At 45.3% G+C, this 26,684-nt stretch overlaps 1 protein-coding gene across 1 annotated transcript in view; it reads right to left on the reverse strand.

Annotated features, from left to right (window-relative positions):
- Nucleotides 1-4,556: 4,556 nt before the first annotated feature.
- LOC137447551 (ATP-binding cassette sub-family A member 10-like) overlaps nt 4,557-26,684 on the reverse strand; it is a 32,123-nt gene continuing 9,995 nt past the window's right edge. Inside the window, exons 7-39 of the mRNA XM_068151162.1 lie at nt 26,122-26,260; nt 25,564-25,749; nt 24,114-24,261; nt 23,430-23,601; nt 22,830-22,888; nt 22,191-22,301; nt 21,923-22,098; nt 21,162-21,281; nt 20,664-20,802; nt 20,446-20,536; nt 20,014-20,153; nt 19,276-19,395; nt 18,910-19,105; nt 17,921-18,087; nt 16,850-16,977; nt 16,364-16,501; nt 15,511-15,624; nt 15,061-15,231; nt 14,592-14,702; nt 13,823-13,948; nt 12,780-12,836; nt 11,667-11,758; nt 10,267-10,387; nt 9,462-9,579; nt 8,884-8,975; nt 8,114-8,292; nt 7,416-7,491; nt 7,042-7,136; nt 6,480-6,599; nt 6,247-6,387; nt 5,877-5,956; nt 5,741-5,796; nt 4,557-5,174 (exon numbers count right to left, since the gene is read on the reverse strand). Of these exons, the coding sequence (XP_068007263.1) occupies nt 5,076-5,174; nt 5,741-5,796; nt 5,877-5,956; nt 6,247-6,387; nt 6,480-6,599; nt 7,042-7,136; nt 7,416-7,491; nt 8,114-8,292; nt 8,884-8,975; nt 9,462-9,579; nt 10,267-10,387; nt 11,667-11,758; nt 12,780-12,836; nt 13,823-13,948; nt 14,592-14,702; nt 15,061-15,231; nt 15,511-15,624; nt 16,364-16,501; nt 16,850-16,977; nt 17,921-18,087; nt 18,910-19,105; nt 19,276-19,395; nt 20,014-20,153; nt 20,446-20,536; nt 20,664-20,802; nt 21,162-21,281; nt 21,923-22,098; nt 22,191-22,301; nt 22,830-22,888; nt 23,430-23,601; nt 24,114-24,261; nt 25,564-25,749; nt 26,122-26,260 (4,078 nt within the window). The 3' untranslated portion in view covers nt 4,557-5,075. The remainder of the gene's footprint in view (nt 5,175-5,740; nt 5,797-5,876; nt 5,957-6,246; nt 6,388-6,479; nt 6,600-7,041; nt 7,137-7,415; nt 7,492-8,113; nt 8,293-8,883; nt 8,976-9,461; nt 9,580-10,266; nt 10,388-11,666; nt 11,759-12,779; nt 12,837-13,822; nt 13,949-14,591; nt 14,703-15,060; nt 15,232-15,510; nt 15,625-16,363; nt 16,502-16,849; nt 16,978-17,920; nt 18,088-18,909; nt 19,106-19,275; nt 19,396-20,013; nt 20,154-20,445; nt 20,537-20,663; nt 20,803-21,161; nt 21,282-21,922; nt 22,099-22,190; nt 22,302-22,829; nt 22,889-23,429; nt 23,602-24,113; nt 24,262-25,563; nt 25,750-26,121; nt 26,261-26,684) is intronic.

The raw sequence follows: 26,684 nt of genomic DNA on the forward strand, positions 1-26,684 counted from the left end.
GCTTGGATGGGAAAGAAGATGTCTTAGGCCATCCTGGCAGGTTGGGCAGTTGGAGAAGATGAAAGCAGGGCTGGCTCCAAAGGCTGGGGAACGTGAAGTGAGACCTGCAAAGAAGCAAGCAAGGGTCAGACTGGAGTGGCCACCTGTAAGAGAGATGATTATTTACAGGCATTGGAGGTTCCTTCAGCTGCATCCAATTGCCTGGGAGAGGTGATTGGTGGTAGTGACAATTCTTCCAGCAAACCCATGATATTCTACTGCCACAATGACACAGAAGAACCTGTTCCAATGTGCCCCAAATCTGCTTTTGGCATCTGGGCACCCGTCAGCCAACACTGACCCAACCCAAGCCCTTTCCAGGGACATTAATTACTGGAATAGATGACTGCTGATACTTTCCAATAGCCAAAATCCATTCAGAAAAGCTTAAGCCCCTGCAGGAGGGGTGTGTTTGGTCCTCTCTCTGGTGTCATCCACCATGCCCACAGACACACAGGTGTGTTCCTAGCTCAGCTACTGCACAGCCCCTTTTTCTTCCTTACCTGCCCATGAAAACACCATCTGATGTCCGTGCAGATGTCTGATGAAGATGTAGAGGGACAAACCATGCACTTCCATTTGTGCCTAGAACAGATGTTCATGAACTTCTGTTATCTTTCAGGCATGATCTAATTGAAACATCCTGACTCACACAATCATCTCCTTCTCTGTCCTTCTTCCCCTCTTTCAGAAAACTGTTTCCTGCTTTCCCCAGCTGGACAGGCCATCCTCCTGCCTGCTTTGAAGTAAATATTTTGTTGGGTTTGGCTGCTGTCACAGCCACACATAGTCTTCTGCCTGATATTTTATCCATCTGCTGCTAAAGAGAATATTTTAAGCTGAGAGTCTCAAAAGGGTTTGGAGGTGCTGTGTAGCATTAAGGGAGCATCAATGAGAGGGAAAAGTCTTCTCAGCTTTCATGTGCATGGTAATGCAAGCTGAAATGCCTTAGAAACGAAATACTCTGAGAGATACTGGCCATGGCATCCTTGTGCTCATGTGCTGGCCTGCGTTAGCTGAGGACCTGATGGACCCTGCTCACCCCTTCCATGCTCCACATGCTGAGATGTAATCAAACCCCATTTCCTCTGTGGTCTCAAGTGAATGCAAAAAGAGAATTGGACTCCCATGCTGCTGAGGTTGCCAGCACCTGCCTTGCTTCATTTCTTCTGCCTGAAGAACATCTGACTCTGCTCTGGGACATCCACACACGGCCAGTTGTGTTGCACAGGAATGGGTTTTGCTTGCTGTGAGTCTGGTGGATCTGCTGGCTGGAGCACAATATCTGCCTGGCTGTAGAAGACTTCTTCCTGGTGCTTTTTTTTTTCCACAGCAGACACAAACAACTTTCTGTTTGATGCTGAAGAAAGGATGTTTTTTTGTTCAGTTGAGATGAGCTACAAGATCTGGAAGTGCCTGCCCAGGAGAAAGCACACGTGGCTGTGATACTGCTTCTGGGAAGGAGGGATGCAGGAGGGTCTGCACATTGCTGGGGTACATTGCCTTTGCTTCATCCTACAGCCCACCACAGGCAACCCTGCTAGGAGCTTCTTGCAGGACACAAAGCCAGGCTGGGTGGAGCCTTGAGCAACCTGACCTAGTAGGAGATGTCCCTGCCCAAGATAGCAAGGTTGGAACTAGATGATCTTTGAGGTCCCTTCCAACCCAGAGCTCAGCTGGCTCTGGGATGCCAGCAGTCTTTGCCCGCCATCGTTCAGCTTTACTTCCCTTCTGCTCTACAGAAGTTTGTCTCAGCTGTTTTGAAGCTCACTCCACTGCTTTTTTGTGCAGTCCCTTGAAATTCTCAGAAAAAAAACAATTTCTACTGTTGTTGTTCACTTGCACTTAAGTAGCACTCAAACTAGGTAATGTTCATCTCTCTATCACAGCTATGAGAGGATGAGGAGATCCAGAAATCCAGAAATCCACTCCTGCCCAGGCCTTTTTCAAACACCCCTTTGCTCCCCAAAACTTGGCAGGGTAAAGCACTGCCCTCAAGCTCCCAAATCCTGAGCACTTGTGCCTTGCTCCCTTGCTCTCCAGCACTCAAAAACCAATGGCTGGCACCATTTCCCTTTCCCACCCTGAAAGACATGGGCTGCTCTTTTCTGTCACTCCAGGATGCCTGTTATGGGCATGGTACTTGGGGACCAGCTCTGGGGACAGCAGCTGGTCAATGTCCCTTTGTGCATTTTGCTGCACAAAGAGGGCATTATTCAATCTAACAAATAAAAAACCCTCCCTGTTAAGAAGATTAAGTTATTGCATGAGCTACTGCAGGGAATGTGCAGCATCTGCAGCATGTTGTGCTGAGACAATGGACACATCCTGCAGTGTGGCCAGCATGCTCCAGTTGAGGCTTGTCAGCAAAGACACCCTGTGGATGGAAGGCTCTTGCTGTGCTGGGAGACAAGGAGGCCAAGCAAAGTGTGACCAGTCTTGGAGCTGGTTGGCATGGTGGAGCAGGCTGCTTGCCAGTGGGTGCTGTCAGGTCCTGCTCTCAAAGAGCAGGTGGAATGACTGCAGCTGCTAGGGATGGTTATCTCCTACAGCCCCTCAGCTCAGGGCAGGGGAAAAGAGAATGGCAGAAGGAAGCAGCTTCTGAAGGGGTATTTGAGAAGCTGGTTCATTTCCAGGAAATCTCTCTTGTCCTTTCATTTTTAACAGAAAAGCTATGTCCTTGTGAACTTTGGGAGAACTTTTGTTTGCTCCCTTTTGCCAACTGAGCACTGGCTTTGTGCTGCTGACAGGCACTGGCCATAGGCCAAGACCCAGCAGTGTTGACTCTGTGCTGGCAGTGCTGTGAGCCCTGTCCCTTTTCCCTCTGAGCTGATGCAAAGCCTCAGCTCCAATCAGCTCACCTTTGGGGGAGTCTCTGTGGGTCTTTTACCTTGTGCAGGAGATGATGGAGCCTGCTCTGCTTGCTTCATTTCCCCACTCAATGAAAAGCCCCAAATATCATGGAGAATAACTTTTCCAACCTGTGGTAACGCAGGGTGAAGTGGCTTGGTGGTAGAACAACAACTCTGCAAGCAGAGTTGGAAGGAACAGCCAAGGCAGGAGATGCTCCTCAAGCCAGAGAGGGAAATGTAATTGCTACAAGAAGATTTCACACCTCAGACCTGCATTTTGCTTTCTCATCTTCCCTGTATCCCAGTTCACTGCTCCTCTCCAGCTCCCAGCGATGCTCTCTCCCTCTGGGGCAGGACTTGTTTGGTGGGGCTTTTACTACTGCTGGCATCTTTGCATCCTTTAAAGACCTCTAAGGGGACTCAATCCCCTCCTGCTGAGAGGTAGAAAATAGATTTCCTGGTTGAAGAAGCAAGGCTCAGTGTGTAAGAGCAGATCCAGAGGGCAGAGGAGAGGAAAAGCAATGTATTTTACAAGGCCAAATCAACAGCCACCACAGCAGAGGAACCTCACTTACCAGCAGCTTCTCCGGAGGTGCAAACCACAAACTGCTGATTAAAAAAACCCCAACAACAGAAACGGATTGTCTGAACTGTCATTATATCAGCAGGATCATGGCTTGAGTCCCCCACATCTGCTGATGGCCCCAGCACGCTAAATAAAACTCCTCCCTTTCACTGAGTAGCCTTTTTCCAGAGCTGAGTGTGGGAAGAGGTGACCAAAATATTCATGGACTTCACTTTCCTGTTTCCTGAGGGCTGGGAGTAGAAATGGAGCTATTGTGCAATCAGGAGGGGAATAACCATGATCTCTCTACATATGTGTCCTCCAGCTGCCAAAATGTTTTCTAGGGCTGAGAGAGGAACATACACAAGCAGTGATTGCAACATAGCCACCCCTGCAGATTGTGCACAGAGAGCTGGACTTTGTGTTGTCTGTGGGAGTTTTAACCTCTGCAAAGGAGTTGGGCACAGGGACAATGTGTGCCTGAGTTGTCAGGAGGAAAGTCATAGAATCACACATTGCTTTGGGTTGGAAGTGACCATAAAGGTCATCTAGTCCAAAGTCCCCCTATACTCAGCAGGGTCTCATCTGCAACTACAGCAGGTTGCTCAGAGCCCCAGACAACCTGACCTGGAATGATTCCAGGCACGGGGTATCTACCACTTCTCTGGGCAACCTGGGTCAGGGTCTCAGCACCTTTATTGTACAAAATATCTTCCTTCTATCTAGTCTAAACCTGCCTATTTTAGTTTACAGCCATTACCTTGTCCCATCACACAATAGGCCCTGCTAAAAAGTCTATCCAACATCTTTCTTATCAGCCACTTTAAGTACTGAAAGCTCCCCAGAGCCTTCTCTTCTCCAGGCTGAACAACTCAGGCTGGTTTCCAGAGGGAAGAGTGACAACCACTCACCCCACTGTGGAGGGAGGGCAGGGGTGAGCACACTCACTGAGCCAAACTGCTGGAGATAGTAAATATGAGGGACCTACAACCACCTGGCTAGCAGCCCTGGGTCCTCTCCAGCCACTTCCATACCCAGGGGAAGGAGTTGGAGCTGCTGCTGGCCTGCAGCAATGATGACATACGAGGGTGTAACCATGGTTTCTAAGAGAGACATTTATTGAAAGGGTATAAAAATAGAGTGCAAATTTCAACAATCTGTCTTTGAGCTCCTCAGAGGCAAATTGTCCCATGCAGTGGTGGGAGAGGAGCCCAGAAGGTTGGCAGTGTGTCCAGATTTGCTGATGTACCCAGATCCACTGAGCAAAGCAGAACCTCAGTCCCCACAGATGGGTCCTGACTCTTCCTTCTGCAAAACTTTCTGTCCTTCTGCTGCATGCTGCTCTGCTTGACAAGAGCTCTACCAGGGCAGGCACCATTTCATCAACCAGTCCATCAAGCAGCCATTGGAATGCAGCTTGTGGATAGGGCTCAGTGTAGACACCTGCAGAGTCCAGGTGAAATGTCTTCTGCATTGGAGAGGAGCTCTCAGCCTGTGCTTGCTGGAAAGGCAGAGCCTTCTCCTCCTCTTTGTGGTATGTTGATAGTGGCAGTGAGTATGTGCAGTATTGTATCAGTTTGGCTAATTATGGAGTATAGGTAAAGGAGCATGTTGGATCTTCAGCAGTCCTCCTGCTGAAGCTGTTTCCAGTCAAAAGCCCCATCCAAAGTCAGATCAAAATTATCCTTTTCCTGCTCTCGGGAGAGTTCCAGAAACACCTGAAATGGGCACAATAAACCTGATTATTTATCTTTGCCTAGATACTGTGATGGTGCTCCACAGAAGGTACAACTCTGCAGCCCTCATGAGAGCTATGTGAGGTAGATTTAGGTGGGGAGCACGTACACAGCAGCTGAGACCCCTGAACATTCTGTTATAACATGTTGAGAGGCACTGGCTGCCCTTAGGTGCATCCACAGAGTTGGTTTTACCCTCTGATGGATTGCCATGAACAGTCCTTCTCTTTGCCACCAGCCATGTGCAAGTGGCATTAACCTGCTGCTTCAGGAGCAACCATATTGAATCCAAACAGCAACCTGTCCATGGCAGGGGGGTTGGAACTAGATGACCTTTAAGATCCCTTCCAACCCAAACCATTCTGCAAAGCTATGAAAACAAAACCAAACAATTTTTCACCACTTTCCTAGTGAAGGACTCCTTGCCCACTACCTCCAGGCATTTTTTTGGGTGGAGAAATCTTCTGACAGTGTGCTGGCCCAGGTGTCACTGGAGGTTTTCCTCCTGTTCATGCCTTTACAGCATGTCTAGCATCAAAATCACTTGCCTGAGCCAAAGTATTCAAAGAGAAGCTGTACTCCTCGAGGCTGAAGTTTCGTCTGGCTGTGGGAAAATGGAAAGAGAGCCAAAAATTAGCATCCTGCATTCCACCTATTGCAAAAGTCATCTTGTTTTGCTCTTACCTTCCTCTAGCTTGGAGAAAGACTGAGACAGGGGCAGTGCATCCTCCATTGGGACCTTATAGACTAGGAAAGAGGGGAACCTTGAAGAAAAAAACAAAAAAAAAGAAAAAAGAAAAAAAAAAGAAAAAAGGCAATTCTTGCTCTGTATTGAAGTTCTGGGATCACAGCTTAAAGCCATGCTATGAGCTGGATGCAGGGATGTTTGTTGCAGGGATCACAGTGGGGTTGGATGTGATGACATTATCAAATCAGATCCCCAGAGAGGAACTCTGAGCTGTTCAATTCTCTCCAGCTGAGATCCTATGTCTGGCCAGCATTATTGGGAAGGGGTAGTGTTGAAATCAATGCTCATCCCATATTTTATAGTTACCTCTCCTGACGGGCTGCACCTGGGAAAATCCTCAAAATCTCAGCATGGAGCAGATCAGTGTGCTCTGGATCCTTGACTTTAATTTCCAGTAGATAGCCTTTGCCAAACTTGTTCTTCAAATACTGAACAGAGCCGATGCATCTGCAAGAGGAGGAGGGAAGACAAAGAGATGTAAGTGTGAAACCACTGGTGCTCCACCATCCCCACCATCCCGTGGCCCTGCTGCTGCCCACCGTAGCTGCCCGGACACCATGATGGCCACGCGGTCGCACACGGCCTCTGCCTCCTCCATGTAGTGTGTGGTCAGGATGGCTCCTGCCTCCTTGCTCCTCAGGGCAGCACGGATCATCTTCCTGAGCACCACAGGAGAGGGAAAAAGGAAAAAAGCAACGACACTCTCTTGGAGCACCAGGCAATTTTTCTTATACCCTTCCCTAAAACAAGAGTGAAAGATTCACGTGCGGCAGCTTCAGCCTGATGTGCAGGTGGAGATGCTTTGACATAGTGACAAAAATGATTTTTGACTCAGCTCAAAAGGAATTCTGCTGAATTCCACCTATGACTGCCCTAAAGGCTGCAACAAGGATGAAGGTAAAATGTTTTTTCCTCTCTCCTTGCTCATGCTTTAGCTAGAGAGAAGCAGGAAAACAGAGTTGCCAATCAAACCATTGGCACATGATGAGTAGCACTAACCACAGATAGGATAAGACACTCTGTCCCTAACCTTAGTCATCTACTCTTGGTTTTCCAACCCTTTTACTACCGTGGTGGCTCAGTACCTGAGGTCCTACTCACCAGACACAGCGCTGGCCATTGGGATCCATGCCAGTTGATGGCTCATCCAGGAGCAGGACTGTGGGGTTGCCCAGCATGGACACTGCAAAGCACAGCTGCAATGGGGAGAGAGGCTGGAGTCAGATCTTTGGCAGTCCCTTAGGCACTCTGCCTACACAGAGCTGCATGCAGCATCACTTCATTTATGGGAAGCAAGGTTCTGATTTATATGAAATGTGGTTTGGGGAGAGACTAATTTCCATCATCCCACCATGGGAAGACAGCACAATGCCCTCCTGGGTAGCTCAAAGCACAGGTGGGTCCCTCTGCTCCTGGTGAGGGTTTTTGGTTTGTGCTGAGGGCGCTGCAGTGCTCATAAGCAAAACAAGACACACCTTTCTGGATATCCCAGCAGACAATTTCCTAGTTTTTTTATTTAGATACTCTTGGAGCTGCAGAGCATTCACCATTCTGTGGAGAAATGGAACAAGTGAAAGCAAAACAAATGAATAAAAAACCCCCAAACCCATTTTTGTTATTCCCACCTTAATGCTTTCATCAAGGAGTCCCAAAATTATTTCAAAGAAAATGGAACTTTCTTCCCCTTGCTGTTGACTCCTGCTTGTTTGCATTAAACATTTATTGTGCTATTAAAATGTGAGTGAATATTTGAGGCAAAGTGCAGAGAAGAAGCCACGAGCTCTTTTCTAAACCCGTCATTAGTGTCAAGAGCATTATGAATCCATTCCACCTTGCCAGTGTCAGCTGAGCAGGCAGTACTTAAACACCCTTTCTTGTACTGCCAAACCATAACATCAGAGCTTTTAGAAGTGCTTCCTACTTAACATACTTAAAAGGACATTAGTGGTAAATTTATCCCCACTAAATGCACTTAGGCAAATTGGAGATTTTCTTAACCCACTCACTGAATTGTGGCATTTAGCACAAAAGCACTTTTGCAGCTCTCTTTCCTGAGTTTCTTGCAAGGTTGCCTCTGTCTCACGGTGAATTTTGGCTTTCTAGTCCCCTCTCCACACCCCAGGTCCATGGGATAAGACATTGACCAACCCCTGGAGACCCCCTCCCTCCATACCGGCTGACAGCAGCAGCTGTGTCCTCCTTGCACACCCCCCTCACCGCCGCGTAGAGTCGCAGGTGCTCCTGCACGGTGAGGCCTGGCCAGAGAGGGTCCTCCTGTGGGCAGTAGCCCAGGAAGGCAGGCGTGTGGTCCTGGTGGTGGGAGGCTGTTCCATCTCCTTCCTTCATCAGCACCTGCACAACTAGACTGGTCATTTTGCTCTCCTATAGCCTTGCCCAGATACAAGGCTGTGGCTCAGAGAAAGGCCATGAGCTTTCTTGGGGTTTTGGTGAGGGAACCCAAAGGGCAGGGGAGTGATTTTGCAACCCTCATTTACATGAGAAGAGAAGGAAAAAAATTCTTTCTTCTGAGGGTGCTGGAGCCCTGGACCAGGCTGCTCAGAGAGGCTCTGGAGTCTCCTTCTCTGATGATACTCAAAACCTGCCTGGCCATTGTGATCCTGGGCAACCTGCTCTGGGCATCCCTGCTTTAGCAGTGGGGTTGGACTGGATGATCTCTAGAGGTCCCTTCCAACTCCCAGCATGTTGGGATTCTGGGGTTTACATCATTTCTAAATACAGACATGGCCAATTAGGGTAGACACAACTGGTCATCAAAGTTAGAAGTAGCTCACAAGGGGGGTTTATTAATAATGTTAAATTAAACAGCATGAAAACCTTGATCACTATTCATGCTGTGAACAAAACTGCAACTTCACCTAGGTCCAAGATTTGCATTTGCACTTTCATCATGGATCTGTCTCTTTTTCTCCAGCAGTCTCCTACCTGCCCAGCAGTCAGGCTTGTCTCTCCAACAATCATTTTGGTGGCTGTGCTTTTACCAGCTCCATTGGGCCCCAGAAGTCCTAATACTTCTCCTGGAATCAATGCACATAATTTCTTAGTAATGCTCCCCCATTCAACAAATCTATCAGGTACAATCCCACGAAAGAAAAGAAACGTAACAGACACCATGCTGATATCCAGAATGACACAAAACCAAACAGAATCACAGAGTGGTGGTGGTGATTGGAAGGGAGCTGCTCTGAGAGCCCAAAACATTTCAACACTAACTGATGCTCCAGGTCTAAGCATTGCTGCCAGGTCTCTCAGGAGCCACCACTGAAGTAGGTCCTGGAAGGAGGAGTCTAGGTTATGTTAGATAAGAGAGAGTCTAAAGGGATTCATCCATCTCATGTTGTTCATTAACACATCAATCACAGACCAAACATGCCTTAACCACAGCGCAAATATATTTGACCTTTATGTCCTTGCTCAGATAACTGAGAACCTGCAGAGAATTAACTCTCTGGGTATGATCAGGGGTCCAAAACAGGTCTAGGAGAACAATTTAAATTTCTCACCTTTTTTAACACAGAAGGAAACATTTTTGGTGGCCATTTTCTTCTTCTTCTTAAAAACAGAACCAGCTTGCTTTGTTTTATATTCCTTGCACAGATTGCTGACAATAATGACTGATTTCTGAAAGCAGGGTGGAAGAAGAAAGATTAGTCTGTGACAGTGGCTGGCACAAAGCCTTCAGTGATATTTCTTCATTAAAAAAGGCAGAAAACCTTCTAAAGACCAGAGAATTGTTTCAGTTGGAAAAGACTTCTAAGATCATCAGATCTAAGCATTGGTGTAACACCACCATGGCCGCTAAACCACATCCCCAGGTGCCATGCCTACACATTTGTTAAACACCTCCAGGGATGGTGACTCCATCACCTCCCTGGGCAGCCTGTTCCAATCCCTCACCACCCTTGCAGGAAAGAATTTTTTCCTAATCTCCAACCTAAACCTGCCCTGGTGCAGCTTGAGGCCATTTCCTCTCCTTCTGTCACCTGATACTAGGGGGAAATGACCAACCCCCACCTCACTTCAGCCTCCTTTCAGGGAGTTGCAGAGAGCAATAAGCTCTCTCCTTAGCCTTTTCTTCTTCTAACTAAAGATCTTTGGATTTGTTTCACAGTTCACTGAGAATATGAGGTGCAATGGTGACTTTACTGTCCACACCTCTCTTAACAGCTTTCCTCTCTATCCTTCTCTATCCACTTCCCAGGGAGAAGAATGCAGTCAGAGCAGAGACCTGCACCTGCTGGTTTGGTTTTGACCAGTGAGCTTCCTATTGGTACAAAATGAACCAAGAAGGACAGCACTTAGTCATACCTCCTCCTGCCCTGGAGCTGCTATTGCACTTCTCACTGCTGCTCTTTCAGCTTTAACATCTTCATCTTCCTCTTCAGGCTCCTCAGGGTGCTGGTGGTTGGTTTCTCGTCTTGGAGAGATCCTACAAACCACCAGATTCATCTTAGCATTTTGTTCTTTAGGCTTGTTCTCCACCAAAATGCTTTGGATAGACCAAGAGGGAATGTCCCTCTGGTTTAGAATGTTTAGTGGGTTGCATTATTGCATTATTAATTTATTCATTAATGATTATTATTTTTCTACTATTAGCATCATTATTAAAATTATCATTATAATTACTACTATTTGGTTATTAATTTAGTTTATTATTTAAAAATGATTTTAATTATTTATGGTTTAGAATTTCTTGTGAGATTATTATTAGTTATTTTTATTATTACTACTATTACTATAATTATTACCATTATTTGAGTACTAATTTAGTTTATTACCAGTTTATTATTACTTTATTATTTTAATTACTTATGGTTTAGAATTTCTTGTGGGATTATTATTAATTATTACTATTATTATTACTAGTCTTTCCATTATTAATATTATTTGATTATTCATTTCATTTACTATCAGTTTATTATTACTTTCTAATTTTAATTACTTACGGTTTAGCATTTCTTGTGGGCTTATTCTTAACAATTATTATGGTTATTACTACTACTATTATTATTACCATTACCATAGAGTCATAAAATCAGAGAACTGTTAGGGTTGGAAGGGACCTCAAGGATCATCTAGTTCCAAGCCCCTATTATAATTCCAATAATTTTATTATTAATTTTTTTATGTTGAGGATTTTATTACTATTTTATTTGTATTCTATTTTAATTACTAAATAATAATAATAATAATAATAATAATAGTTATTATTATTATTACATTTATTCTAGTTATGTCTATTCTATTCTATTCTAGTCTAATAATAATAATGATAAAAATGTATTATAATATTTGTTATTATTATTTATTAGTCATTTATTTTATGTTGAGGATTTTATTACATCATCATTATTGTTATTATTGTTATTGTGATGATGATAATGATGATGATGATGATGATTAAATGGAATATTTGCAACATTTCTATGTGGTCCAAGGAACCAAGCTTGTACCTCCAACACAGGACAGGCAGCACCCTGTGGAGGTACTAACAAGCTTTCATATTCTTCTAGCACTGCAGCATTTAAAGAGCTCTTGTAGTGATTTCAAAATTCATCAGTATTGAAAAGAAACCCAACCCCCAATATTCAAAACCAGGGACACAAAAGCAATGACATCTCCTCAAAAAATACTATCTTCAAGGCAAAGCAGTGGGGTGGGACTGCAGATCTTGCTTGTGCCCGTGGTGCATTTGTGCTCAGACAAACCTAAATACTGGGTCCTGCCTCAGAACTGATCTTCCATATTTCATCTCCAAACATCGAAGAAGAAAGATGAAGGCCACGGAATGGATATAAGGCTGGAAAAAAAAAAAAAAAAGAAAGAAAAGGAAATAAAAGAGAAGCTGCAACATTTATACCCTTCCCATCCATCCTGCTGTGGCTGAATCTGAGAAGGTGATGGCAGGCTTATAAAATACCAGGGGGGAAAAAAAAACAACCACAGTATGTGAAAATAAAGTCCATCAACCCCTACAGTCAGGGTAAGCCTGAAGGCTGTGAACTTCATCACTCACCAACACTGGAGGAAAACACAATGGCAGGAGAAAAACAGAGTTCAGAAAAGAACAGAGCAGTTTTGATATGATCTGGGCTTATTGCTTTTCCCCTTCCCCACCTCAGAGGTGTGAGGTTATTCTTGCTCACTGGGTTAATCCCGTCATCCGTCTCATTTGGAGTACTGTGCCCAGCTATGGGACCTCCAACACAAGAGGAACAGGGACCTACTGGAGTGGGTCTAGAGAAGGGCCATGAAGATGATCAGAGGGCTGGAGCACCTCTCCTTTGGGGACAGGCTGAGAGAGTTGGGGCTGGTCAGGCTGGAGAAGAAAAGGCTCTGGGGTGACCTTATAGATACATTTCAATATCTGAAGGGGACTTACAGAAAAGATGGGGAGGGGCCGTTTAGAAGAGCCTGTGGCGATAGGATGAGGAGGAATGGTTTGAAACTAGAGCAGGGGAGATTTAGGTGGGGCATCAGGAGGAAGTTCTTTACAATGAGAATGGTAAAATAGTGGAATAGGCTGCCCAGAGATGTGATTGAGCCCCCATCCCTGGAGACATTAGAGATCAGACTCAATGCTGTCCTGGGCAGCCTGATCTAGTTGGAGGTGTCCCTGCTGACTGCAGGGGGGTTGGACAAGATGACCTTTGAGGGTCCCTTCCACCCCAATGCAATCTGTGGATCTGTGAATCCATCCCCAATGAGATTTTTCTCCTGCATGGAGTGAGTTTAGGGTTCTCATCTCCTTCCTCAGCACTGAGGACAGGGTTTAGGAGAGACACATTCCTAAACAGAAGTAATCTTAAATATTTCCTTACTGCAAGGACAGCTACCAGCAAACTGTTGCCTGGATTCCAAGAGTCTTCTACAAAAATCTATAAGAATAAAAAACAAAAAACCCACAGTGAAGATCTGTAACCCTTTAGTATAATCCTGGCTAATCTGGGGAGGGTTCAAAGAAAACAGCAAATACTTTGAGAATGTGCAAAATCTTCTAGTTTACCTCAAATATTCACCAGACAGATGAACAAATACAGATGTTTGATTTTGGACATCCCAGTCCTATACCAGAAAATGTCACAGCCCTTACTACATGAATCAGACTCCTTTTGGGGGTAATGGTCTGTCACAGGACAACATCTGAGCTCCTCTCCTTTGAGGTCCCAGCAGAGAAGCAGTGGAATGAGTGGAACAGGACAAAGGAAGAGTGCCCTCTGTTTGCGCTTCACTCCTAAGTCATTTATGGCTCATAAATGGTTGTTAAATTCTTCACTAGCCATGACCAGCTCCAACTGACATGGAGCAAAGCACCTTCTGAATATTCTTAGTTCTCACTTGGTTTCCATGCAAAGTCAGATGCAGAACTTCAGAGGATCTCTTCTCATTGCTCCAGCCAAGTTGCTTGGCTCTGCATGGACAGAACTAAGAGGGCTTACCTAACCTACAGTCACAGCTCAGCTGCATTGGAACTAGCCCCCTGCTGAAATGAATGGCTGGGAAAATTAGAGCTGATCTGAAACCATCATCTGGCATAGGTTGTCCAGAAATGTGGTGGAGGCCCCATCCCTGGAGACATTCAAGGTCAAACTCATGGGGCCCTGAGCAACCTGATCTAAAGATGTTCCTGTTCACTGCCAGGGCGGTTGGACAAGATGACCTTGGAAGGTCCCTTCCAACCTAATTCATTCTGTGGTTCTAAGACCTATCAAGGCATTGTGGCCATTTGGAAAACCCTACCCATAAAAGGAATCTGCTGAGCCTTCCCAGAACACAGTGTGGGTGACCACCAGACTTTGCTCATATGGGGACACAGCTGTGTTTTATGGTGGGGTGTCTCTCCTTGTCCAGTGCCACTGCTTACCTCGTGGCAGCTGAATGTTACTTCGAGCAGGGGATACAGAGGGTTCAAGAGGGACAAAGCGTAGATGGCAGCTCTAAAGTCAAAGAAATCCATGATTCTGCTGGCGATAGTAGAGACAAAGCCAACCTACAGATAAAACAAGAGGGTAACTTAGCTGAAGGGAAGGGTTATGTTCCCCCTTGGTCTTCAAAATGCTGTGGGTCTATTTTTTCCCCATTGGATTTCTACAGATGTGCAAGAAATGTAAATAAAAGAAACAATGAATTTTCAGGAGGTCCTCAGCCATCTCTGCCTGAGAGTAGGCTACTGGTTTGGGTTAGCTTGGGATACTTCTTCTCAGACACAGATCTGCCTCAGGAAGAAGAGTGAAGCACAGGATCCCATCCCGATCTTTCCCATCTTGGTTCATATCAAAGAATCCATCTCCTTCCATCTTGGGCTCAGGCTATCTGGGTCTAACCCAATGGCTGATATCTCAACATCTTGCATCTCTGGATGTGAGGTGTTGAACAGAGTGTTAAATAACTTTTTTTGCCTTCATTCCTGCACCAGCTCTGGGTAGATCCAATCATTTCCCCATGCCACAGTAGGATTGTGGGACCAGAACGTGGTGACATGACTTTCATATTGAATCGACTGCTATAAAACACAAGCCTACCTATAGTTATGCTCTACATCTATCCTTGGTGTCTTGACCTCTGGTTCACCCTTAAGAGCTCAAAATCCACTTCTGCAAACCTTCCAGCATGCTAGGTAGCAATAATCTTACCACTATCAGCACGAAAGACCAAAAATCACAGCTGCGTCCTTTGCGGAAGATGAAGCAGATCAGGTAGGTCAAGAGAACGATAGAAATGCCATAACCTAATGAACATGTGATCTGCAGGGGGGAAGAAAAACAACCAAAAAACACAAAGAAGGAGAAAATGGAATGATCTAAACAACCAGAAATCTATATATATAGCAGAGTGGTTCAGTTTAAATGATCCTAGAGAAGATCAGGGCATTCAGCAATGACCATGGTTTCACTGCTAAGCATAATGAAGTGCATTAAAGGGAGATTTATTACCTTCTAAAACCCAAATGATAGGAAGTGAAATCAGGAGAAGGTCAGGGAGCACCTGGGGACCCAGAGGTGTGCCAGCACCATCTGCACCCATGGTGCCTCAGCTGACATGCTCCAAATATTACTCCCAAGCCCTCCCTTGTGAGATGGGGATCAGCCAAATGGGATGTACCAGAGAGAAGAAGCTGTTGGCGCTCCCAGAAATCCTGTTGCTCATTGCAAACTGAAGCCCAAACATGGAGAAGAGAAGGATCCAGCAGAGTGGGATGTCCACCACTGCCTGGCCAGTCCAGTATGCTGAGGGAAAGAGCCCTGAGATCCGCAGCTGGGCTCGAGCTCCCACCTGGGAAGGTGAAACGTAAAAGGCAGTTGATGGGTGGTGCCTGGTTGGCCAACAGCATCCATGGGAATGGCTCCAGGAAATAGAAAGCGAACATGCAAGTTGTTACCACTGTGATACTGGGGGAAAATTCCCCCTTTTAACACTGTGTGCTGGCTGCAAAGCTGCTCTTTGTCATATAGAGGAAAATGCCTCAAACACCCCCTCATGTTCAAATGTCCTTGTGGCAATGTTGAAATCCCTTCTGCCCACCTCAGATCTGCTCCATTTCAAGGAACTTACTTTGCAATCCTGCATGTAGCCTGTTGCAAAGAGAGGAGGGAACCCAGGGAATAACACCACCATATAACCCAGGTAAAAGTGGATAAAATAATCCCAGAAGCGTGGAGAATTTAGCTGAAAAGAGAAGAACAAAGCATCTGCAGAACACATCTGAGGTGTAGTGGTCAGAACCCACAACTTATCTTCCTTTATTTCTCATGAACTATATGGCAAGATGAACACTAAGTGGCATTTGGACATCAGGAAGTTCTTGGTCATTAGAAGTTCTTTACTGTAAGGTTGGTGGAACACTGGAACAGGTTGTGAAGGCCCAGTCCCTGGAGACATTCAAGGTCAGGCTTGATGGGGCTCTGAGAAACCTGGATTAGTTAAAGATGTCCCTGTTTACTGCGGGGGGGTTGGTCAAGATGACCCTTAGTGTCCCCTTCCAAGCAAATGCATTCTATAGTTTGAACTCAAATATCAGCAGGAGGAAGGATTTCCCAAAACCATGGTCCTGAAAAGTGCTTTCCATTGGTGAGGAGAGATGGATGGTGCAGGTCCCACTCCTCCATCCTAGACCTGTCTCTTTGGTCACTCGATGGACCACAGTTTAAATAATACATGAACTTAGAGAAATAGAAACCTCTTGAAGAAGCCCTCCCAGCCACTCTCTCCATTCAGCAGCCCTGGAGACCCAGGAGGGAATAATTAACTTCAGTTTTCCTGCAGTCAGACATGGGAAGGAAGGTGGGGTTGCAGGTACAGATAACCTCACATGGCTTCCCAATATAGTCTAATGACTTACTGAGACCTTTAGCAGATTTAAGACATGTTTTCCAACACCTTCTGGCTGTCAGGCTCTGACACTTACAGAGAAGAATGGATGACTCCAGATCCGAATGTGCTGGGTGGAATTGAGGGCTCTCAGCAGAGCGTTGCTGATGACATTCACAAGCACTGGGAAGCAGTTGATAGCCTCCATGTGGCATAACACAGTAAACCTGTAGCTCTTCAAAGAGTAAGAAAACAAGCTGAAAACTCTTGGCTTTCCTCATCTGCAGGGAAGCAGCAGAAAAGGAGCACACTAGGAGAACCCAGACCTGAAATTATTTTGCTTATGCCTCCTTTGATAAAAAGAAAACCAAACAAATTATGAGGCATTGGAAGTCAGTGAAGTTAAGATGAGGGAGATGAGGTCTCCTCTAGAATGTAGTTTACTGGTTAAAACACTTTCAAATCTTTTGTACCTGTGGGTCTTATCCAACAGGACTATCCCATAGGTAAAGCTGATGGAGGCATCTTGCTTAATTACTCAATTGTTGGGAAGAAACAGGAGGAGAAGAACAAAAATCCTCACCTGACCTTTGCGAGAGACTTTTATAGCCCCATTGTGGGTCAGGTCCTCTGTGATGTTTCCCTCATTTTCTAATTCTACTGTGAGATCTTGGCTCTCCAGCAAGTGGATGAAATCTTCAATGCCTGTGCCTGGTGTGAAAGCCAAAAGCAGAGGAATCAAAACACTGCACAAGAGAATTTCGATGGTTTGTTTGGGTTTTTTTTGTTTGTTTGGTTGGTTGGTTTTGTTTTGCTTTGCTTTGGTTTTTAAATCCATGACCACCAAACAAACCCAGAGGAAGTCTACTAACTGTGGACATCAGAGAGCACACATGTGGTGGATGATTGCATGTTATTTTTTGTGAAGTGAACGGTTCCATGAATTGAACTCTGTCTCTGAACTCTCCTTTGTGATGGTCTGATGAAGTCAACAGTATCAGACTATGGACAAATAATATGAAATAGCATCCACTCATAAGAAGGCTGAAGGGAAAGCCTCTGGACGTAGACCTTTAATTTGACTCAGCAATAGTGAGCCCTTACTGGAGTGTGGAGTGCTCTGAAAACACAGAAACTGTTTGGACAGAGGTCTGGATTTGGGGCAGAGGAGGAAGTGAGTCACAGAATCCCAGCATGGTGAGAGCTGGAAGGGACCTCTGGAGATCATCCACTCCAACCCTCCTGCTAAAGCACGGTCACCCACAGCAGGTTGCCCGGGATGACTTCTAGGCTGGTGTGGAATTTCTCCTTCTGAGGAGGAGACTCCACAACCTCTCTGGGCAGCCTGTTCCAGTGCTTTGTCACCCTCAAAGCAAAGAAGTTTTCCTCACGTTCAGATGGGCCACTCCTCATCTCCTCTGTTTCTGTATCCCTTTTCACATCATTGCATCAGGATCTCAGCAGCTGCTGAAGCCAAAGCAGGCTTCATTCACATCCCTTGAAAGGTGACATCTATGCTCTTCTGTCACCAAAACCTTCATCACCCCTTAGATCCACTACATCCTACAACCATCTGCTGCTTCACCTATTTTCATCTGCAACCACAAGAAGCCTCAGCACAAGAAAGGGTGAGGAAAGGCTTTGGTCCCCTCACCTGTGTTATTTTGGACCAGAAGTGTGGTCATCTTGGAGTGAGCCTTCTTCCCCAGGGGCACAAAGTACCGAGCGGATGAGAGCTCCCAGCTGCTGACACTCTGCCAGGCAGCAACCAGGGACAGTTGCAAAATCACAGGAAGCAGGAAAACCACATAGAGCAGCAAACTGCATTAAGAGAAATCAGAACTAAAAGGAATAAACACTCAGAAAAGAGAGTCAGCACAATGCATTTCCATGGTGGGAATGGTGTGCTGGATTCAGGCTACCCCAATGTTGTTTCCATTAAAAAGGGTGAGCAGTTTTCTTTGCATAAGACTCAAACCATGATCATTCACAGAATCACAGACATTAGGGGTTGGAGGGGACCTTGAAAGATCATCCAGTCCAACCCCTCTGCCAAAGCAGGATTACCTAGAGTAGATCACACAAGAAGGCCCTCACAATTGAGCAGGGAGAGGACTTCTGAACACCTCTGAGACTTCCTCAGGAAAGAAGTTTTTAATAAATCAGCATCTCCTTTCTGCTTCTTGTGCCTCACCAGGAAAGGCTAACTTGAAAGCTCATGGGGACAACTGATTTTAGAGACTGGCAAGATGAGAGAAATTTAAAAAGGTTTAAAAAAAAAAGAAAAATTCAGAAAGTAGTTTTTCCCCCTCCTCCTATACACACAAATTGATTTTTAATCATCCTCATCCATTTGAAATAAAAGCTGTTTCTTTTCTCCAGAAAGAAAATGAGCTTCTCTTGCACAAAATTACTCAGTCTATAAACAAAAATGTACAAAGGGGAGATTTTTATCTTCCTGGCTCTGGAAAGGAAGAAGTTTTCCTCTCCTCTGAGTGCAGCTCACCAAAGATCCTTCATCTGACATCAGTTAATCCAAAGGCTTATCAAAACAGGGAGGTGAAAACTGCACACACACCCCCACCCCTTATTATGACTGGGCTCAGTTCCAGGTGTGCAAGATGCAATCCCTTTGGTACTCACATTGACCGCAGGTTCTTCACTGAACTCTTCAGGTTTAAGAAGTGCATCCAGGCCACAGCAGAGACCTGCTGCCTCCACAGAGCCAAGCCACTGACTGTCGCCTTCCTGGTGCCTGAGAGCAGCAGGGAGCCCAGCTCTGTCTCGTCAGGGCTTCGTGGTCCTGCTTCTCCCCACTCCTCCCCAAGGACGTGATCATCTGCAGAGAGGTTTCCACAGGCATATTTATGTCAGAGCCCAGCTTCTATATTGTAATGTGTGAAAAACTAAGAGCCACCCAGTAACCGACTACTGGAGGCATGCCCGGGGTTATTACCAAGGAGCTGCTCTCTTTGGCTGCAGATTCTATATCTGCAGCCACCATTGTACCTTCTTGATCCACTGGGGCTTCTTCCTCCAGTCTCAGGAAGACATCCTCCAGGGTGGTCATGCTAACTCCATAATTGAGAATTCCTTGGTCAGAGAAGCTGTCGATGCCACTGAACAGATCTGTAGGACAGAAGCAAAGCAATCCCAGAGTCCCAGCATTCTTCTCTGGAAGGCACCTCTGGAGAACATTTAGTCCAACCCTGCTGCTAAAGCAGGGTCACCCACAGCAGGTTGCCCAGGATTGCAATGTCCAGGTGAGTTTGGAATCTCTCCAGAGGAGACTCCACAACCTCTCTGGGCAGCTTGCTCCAGGGCTCTGTCAGCCTCAAAGTAAAAAAAGTAAAGAAGTGGCTTTGGTTCAGCTGAATCAACCTGACTGGAGCATCTCCAGTGACAGGGAAAACAATAAAGCAGAGAGCTGTCAGGATCAGAAGAGTCTGGAGGAACTCAAACCTGCCAGATGCATAGCTTATTGAAGCTGTTTTAGCATCAACATTTCAGACCATGTGTCCTCTGAGGCAGTAGGACTGTGGGACTGTCAGACTGGATGTGATGGATGCAGTGAGAGAAGATCTGCTAAATGGATGCTAAAATTGCAGGAGGGACACCAAAATGCAGCTTCTGATGTCTTTGTGTGACACCTGTAGGAAATCTCACTCTTCATTACTCTTTCCCCACATTCATATTTATTGTTTTTCCCCTCTATGGGCAATTCCCAATGATTTTAATAAACATTACCTGGGAATTTATTCACATTTTCTAATGGCAGTTTGTATCTCAGTTCGTGTTGTCTGTGTCCTGAGAATATGACATTGGGGATGTACTGCTTCACCAGAGAGGTCACCTTCTGCAGGTCACAAGACTCACTGACATGGATCCTGTTTGGTTGAAAAAAAATTAAAAAAGCTTAGTTTTGGGAAAAAAACCAACCAACCAACCAAAACAAACCAACCAACAACCATCGTTGTATTTGCTGATTGGCACAAGCAGAAAGCTCCAGCTGCTGCATCCATTCGTCACTCCAGAGTGAAGAGCTGCCTTGCTTAATTTAACTGAATGTTCCTTCAGTTTTGATGCCATCTGCTCTATCATTTCCCCTTTACAGTCATTCTAGGGTCTCCTTGTGTGTACATGTTCCTACCTACCAGTTGTTGGGGTTGCAGCAGGTACCTTAAATGATAGCCAATTCCCCATTTTTTCTTCAAGAACAGGGAAGATCCAACACACTTCAGCCTCCCATGGGAGATGAAAGCTTTGCGGTCTAAGGACAGAAAAAACCAAAGACAGGAAAAAGCCAACTGTAGAGCAGTTCAAAACTTTGAACCTCACATGGACTTTCTGCTCCAGGGATGTTCTTCAGAGATGCTACAGCCTGAGACTGTGCTTACCTGCAAGAATATCAGCCTCGTCCATGAACTGGGTACTGAAGAGGATCACTCGTCCAGCTCGGTGCTCCTTGAGGAGGCTCCACACACGGTGCCTGGAAAGAGGATCCAGCCCAGCTGTTGGCTCATCCAGGAGCAAAACCTGCAGAAAGGGTGAAACCAGACATTCCTCACTGCCAGGGAATTTGTATGTCTGAGAGTTTTGGTATGCTCCTGAAAGCCTCAGATCCTGAAGGTGAGAGACCCAGGACACCTTCACGCAAGGAGGAGCTGTTCTGGGAGCTGTGTGGTGGTCAGGGAATCTATCTGTCTGCTTTACAACTGGACTGCGAGATGGGTTCCGAATTTAACAAGAAAAAAATATCAAATTTGTTAATTTTAGGAATGATAAACACTTTAAAGAGGTCTGAAATCATGCATGGAATTGTAGCCAGGTGCATGCATGAGGTTATGTTGGACCTGAACATTCCTTACATTGTAGAGCTGTGCCTGCAGCTTTACCTGGGGGCTTCCAAGCATGGCTATGCCAATGGAGAGCTTCCTTTTTTGACCACCACTCAGTTTCTCAGCTTGAGTGTCTTGAATGTTACTGATATCCAGCAGCTCCAAAATGTTTTGTACCTAGAACAGCACAAGGATGCCCATTCTCAGCACCTGCTCTCCTTCCATCCTTCATGCGCCATGAAGATCTGGCTGGGGTTGAAGGCAGTTTCTATTAGCATGTATCAAGGTCTACCATCACCAACAGGAGCAACCACTACAGGACCTGCCACATCCCCTCATCTCCTGGGGTTGAGCAGAGGAATCACTGTGGTTGCAACAAGCCCAAAGACTTGCCTACTAACTTGATTGAAGCTCAACACTAACTTTGATTTGCAGAAGACAAAGCAAAGACAAAGCCAGATGGGCCCTTTGAGCTTCTCAGTGCAAAAGAAGCCTTTACTGAAAGGGTGGGTTTAGAATCATAGAACCGAATCATAGGATCATTCAGGTTGGAAAAGACCCCTGGGATCATTAAGTCTAACCACTGACCCTACTTACAAAGTTCCCCACCCCTAAACCATATCCCTAAGTACCACATCTAAATGTCCTTTAAACACATCCAGGGATGGTGACTCAAGCACTTCCCTGGGCAGCCTGCGCCAATGTCTGATCATTCTTTCTGTGAAAAGGGCTTTCCTAATGTCCAGTCTAGACCTCCCCTCTTGCAGTTTGAGGCCCCATGTGCTGCACAGTGATGTTTCAGAGTAGCACACACTTACCTCTCTCTCTACCTCTTTGGACTGGATGCCCTTGATTACTGCAAAGGTTTTCAAGTTTTCTTTCACTGTTAAGACTTCAAAGTGTGTGTTGACCTGTGGGCAAATGCCAATCATCCCTTGAATCTCTTCCCTCTCTCCTATCTCAGCAGGTTTGCAGTTGTATATGGTAGCAGAGCCTGTTTACAGGAATAAAAGGGGTGAGGTGGAACAAACTGGTCTTCGGAGCTTTTGAACTAAGCCCACCCCATCCCATCATTTGCCATCCTACCTTCAGAAGGCAAAGTGTGTCCACTGAGCACATTTAACAGGGTTGTCTTGCCAGCCCCACTGTGGCCAAGTAAGGCAGTGATCTGACCCTCATAAATAGTTAAGGACAAACCTAGAATGAAAATATTGTGAAGTTTGGGAGGAAACGAGGTTTGGCTTGCCTCTACTCATTAGAATCATAGAATCATTTGGGTTGGAAAAGACCTTTAAGATCATTGAGTCCAATAATGATGTAATTCTACCAAATTTGGTGCTAAATCATGTCCCTAAAGCCATGTCTCTGCCTCATTGTTGCAGGCAAGATAAATCAAGAAGAATAAGAACTAAATAACAATAATGAACCAAGAGTGTAATAAGCAGCATAGCTCAAAGTTCTGCAGGCTAACTAAAGGCACAAAAGGCTGCTCTGCATTTAGCAGAAAAGACAGATATACATCAGGAAAAAAGTAATAGATCTTTCTTCTCTTCAGGCTTATTACTAATGGGAAGTCAGTAAAAACTAAATCAAATAGGATTCAGTCACATCCATTAATATTTGACCTAGATGTTCAAGCAATGCAGGGGTTGTTTTATTTCTTTGACTGTTTGCACAAGAGGGTTTCCTCCTCTTTAACAGGAGTCAATCTCACATCTTTCATACCTCTTAAAGCTTCTGTCTTCTTGTCCTTCTTTTTATATGTTTTTCTAATATTGCTGAGTCTGAAAAGGAAGGCAAGGAGGGTATTACTTCAGGATTCCTAGAAATACATTTCCCTGGCGTCCTTTCTCATTCTGTGGGCCTTCATTGAAAAGGACAGCAATGGCAGGAAAAGTAAGAAGCAGCCCTGAGATTTATCAGGGTTTGGGCATGTTCTGTACACAGGCATGGACGTCACAGCCTGGCACACAATGCTGGACCACCAAGTCTTGCAACGATAAGGTCGAGCCCATTGCAACATGTGGCTGTTTCACAATGGACTGCCCTCCATGTTTTCCTTGTTGTCATGTGAAGTCCAGAACAAACCCCCCTGTTCTGTTTTTCTATTTGAATTTATCCCACTTTCACCATTAGTGACTGGCCTGAATGATCTGTTTACCTCACCTGATTTTATCCTTAGTTTTACTTCTGTGAAATGGTTTTGTGAGAGCCTCATGATCTGCCTGGATAAGTCAAACCAAAGCAGAAACAGTGGTCTGTGGGAGCATTAAACCCAAGCTACCCAACTCAGAGAGCATGAACAGCAATTCGTTATCTCTTAACCTGATGGACTCTTTCCCTATGAATTCAGGGGGCACTGGCTCTATGTTGTCACCAAGGTTATCCTCTGAGCTTGCTGCTGTTCTGGATATTCCGCCTGTAGGAGCTCTCCTGCTCTGCACCCAGTACGAAGGCTTCAGGCAGAAGAAAGGGTCTTCCGGAATGCCATATTTGCCTGGGAGGAAGGTGAAGAAGATGATCTGCCAGTAACCAAAGCCACAGCCACGACATCATCCTAGACTAAACGTATGGGATGTGCTAATAAATGCTTGGCTTCCTCAAAAGTAGTACTTTTTCTAGCAGGAAAATGAGGTTTGGAGCTGGGATAGACAAGAAAGTTGACTTCAGGGCTGTAGTTAATGAACTCAATATTCTGCTTAATAAATTATTGTCCTCCACACCATTATATTGTTTGCTCATAAGCAGTTCAACAGCAGTACAATTAGAAAGGAAAAAAAAAAACCACAAACAAACAACAACATAAAATATTTGATTTGTGTATCAGGGGCAGAAAAATCACTCAGTGACAGAATGTTTTTTTTTTTCCTTTGGTCTAAACCCTGTTTTGATTGACTCAGAGAATGGAGCAACCCAGCAGTTCATAACTTGAGGAGCTATTACACACAGTCCATATAAATCAACACTAACAAAGAAGAAGGCATGACCATGAGCATAACTCAAACCCACCTGGCAGGACTTTGTCAAAGTACAAGGCTAAAAGGAGGTAGAGGATTGAGTCAAAGACCAGCACAATGTAAGTTGAGAATAAAAAGTATGATTCATCCATGAGGTTAGAAAAAGTGAGACCCAGTCCATATTTTTCCAAGTGGAAAACCTGAAATAAAGGACCAAGAGGAAGAATTTTGTTTTCAGGGTGGAAAACTCTGCACATGCCATCAAGCCATGGATGCAATTGACTTTGTTAGCACAGAAATCATCTGTGGCACTAAATTGTTTTGGTCTAGTGGGGAAGGAAAAGAAATTTACTCCATGCACAGTTTTGTTCAGAATTTTCCAGAATGATCCAGAAGCAGAGGAAAACATCTGAGTTTTCTAGAAAATCACTCAGGAAACATGATATTGACACCCTTGGTTGTGACAGAGTCACAGCAAAGTGGAATCTGACAGAGCGATTGATTTAACCATATGGTAAATCAGCTGTAAACCCAATTTCTTCTCCTGCTGGAGTAGAAATTTCCTCTCCCAGGCAGATTTTGGTTTTGGTTTTGTTTGTTTTATATATGTCAGGGAATTAAACAACTGGAGCTCAGAGCAATGGAGATATGACTGATGGAAAAATGGGGAATTGCTCCAAATTATCCAAAGTGGGGATGGAGGAAGGATGGCCACAGCAGAAAACTCCAGTGGTGTTTGCACAGTCTCTGGTAGCAAGAAAAGTTGCTGCAGTGAGAGAGGAATGAGCGGGTGGCAAAGAGCTGATGTCCCCAAGTCAGCTCCCCCCTGCCTGGTGTCCAGCCCTGGAAGTTATCAGAGAACCATAGAATCATTTTGGTTAGAAAAGCCCTTTAAGATCATTGAGTCCAATCATTCTCTAATGCTACCAAGGTTGGTGCTAAACTATTTACCTCAGCACCACATTTCTGCCTTTTTTTAATCACCTCCAGGGGTGGGGATTCAACCACATCCCTGGGGAACCTGTTCCAGTGTCTGAGAACTCTTTCAGATAAGAGGGTTCTTCTAGTATCAGTGGTGCTGTTGTATCTGTCAGTGGGCCCAACTGAGGCTTCCTTGGGCTCATGTGGACACTGCAGCAGCACACAATGGCAGGTCAGTTGTGATGAGGGCTGTGGTTTTCTTTGTATTCATCAGCACTTTAATAGGAGAATGGGATGGGGGCATGGGAGCCCCTCTTTGCTGCCCAACAGCAGCTCAGTTCACATGGAGGTTTCAAAACAGGACATGGATATGAATCAAAAGTACCTGAAGGTATCCCAGCTGTGGGAAAGCTGTTTTGTTTTGAAATGAGGACTATGACTTCTTAAGCCTTTTGCTATCAGCAAAGTGCAGTAGGGTATTCTATAGCCACTGCCTGCGACAGAGTGTGCTCTGTCTCTCCTGAGGGGCCCAGGGCAGCAGGCTGCTGGGAAGGTTCAGCTGCAGAGATGGTGCTCCCTACCTTTGCAATGCCAGCATTAAATGCAAAAGGACAGAAGAGACCAAGAAACCACTTCAGGGGTTCTGGGAGATTTTCTATCAGCATCGCAAGGCTCAGGCATCCGAAGAGAAAGGTGATGAGGAACCCCACGGAGCTGACGAGCTTGGAGGTCCTTAAGAGGGAGCAGAGCATGAAAACCAGGTGGATCTGCAAGAAGAGAAGTTTCCCTCAGTCACTGAAAGAAAGAAATACCTTTTTGCAGTAGCGCTCCTATCTGCCAGGCAAATAGCTCTCTGGTGAGCTGGGTCTGTTTGATGAACTACAGTGAAGTCCTTTTTAGTGGGCTGATCTGAGTTTCAAATCAGGTCTTTCATAGCCAACCTACTGCCTGTCAGACCATCAGGCTGTGATTCAAATCACTGCTGCTGGATCAGAGAAGCCACTCAGCTCTTTCAGTTAGCATAGCCATGCAAAGCATGTCTTGAGCACTGTGACAAAGGCCCTGGAGAAACATTTAGGTTCATCAATGTAGTAATAAATCATGTAGTGAGAAAGATTTGGCTTTAAAAGCTGACTTACACATGCTTGACCATACAGGAAAAACAGCAGGAACACCAGAGTGAAGCTGCTGAGGGAGAACATATCATGCACCATGAGAGCTGTCAGCAGGCAGGAGAGGACCATCACGTAAGCAGCATACAGCAGACTCCAGGAGAGCCTGTGGATGGAAAGGTGGCATCACACTTCTACTGTTGTTACAACTTCATCTGCATGGCAGAGACATTTTAAACTAAAATATTAAAGTATTCATAGAATGTCTTCAGCTGGAAGGGATCTTAAAGATCATCTAGTTGCAACCCCCCCTGCCATAGTCAGGGACACCTTCCACTAGACCACCTTGGTCAAGGACTCATCCTACCTAAGCTTGAATACCTCCAGGGAGGGGGCATCCATGACTTTTCTGGCCAACCTGTTCCAGCGTCTCACTGCCCTCACTGTAAAGAATTTCTTCCTAATCTCCACTCTAATTCTGCCCCACTCAAGCTTCAATCCATTCCCTCTTATCCTGTCACAAAAATCCCTTATAAAAGTCCCTTCCTAACTTTCTTGCAGGGTCTCTTCAGGTATTAGAAAGCTGCCAT

This window comes from Melanerpes formicivorus, unplaced genomic scaffold, assembly GCF_026170545.1.
Source record: "Melanerpes formicivorus ecotype bairdi unplaced genomic scaffold, bMelFor1.0.p_v2 SCAF_21, whole genome shotgun sequence".
Lineage (NCBI taxonomy): Eukaryota > Metazoa > Chordata > Aves > Piciformes > Picidae > Melanerpes > Melanerpes formicivorus.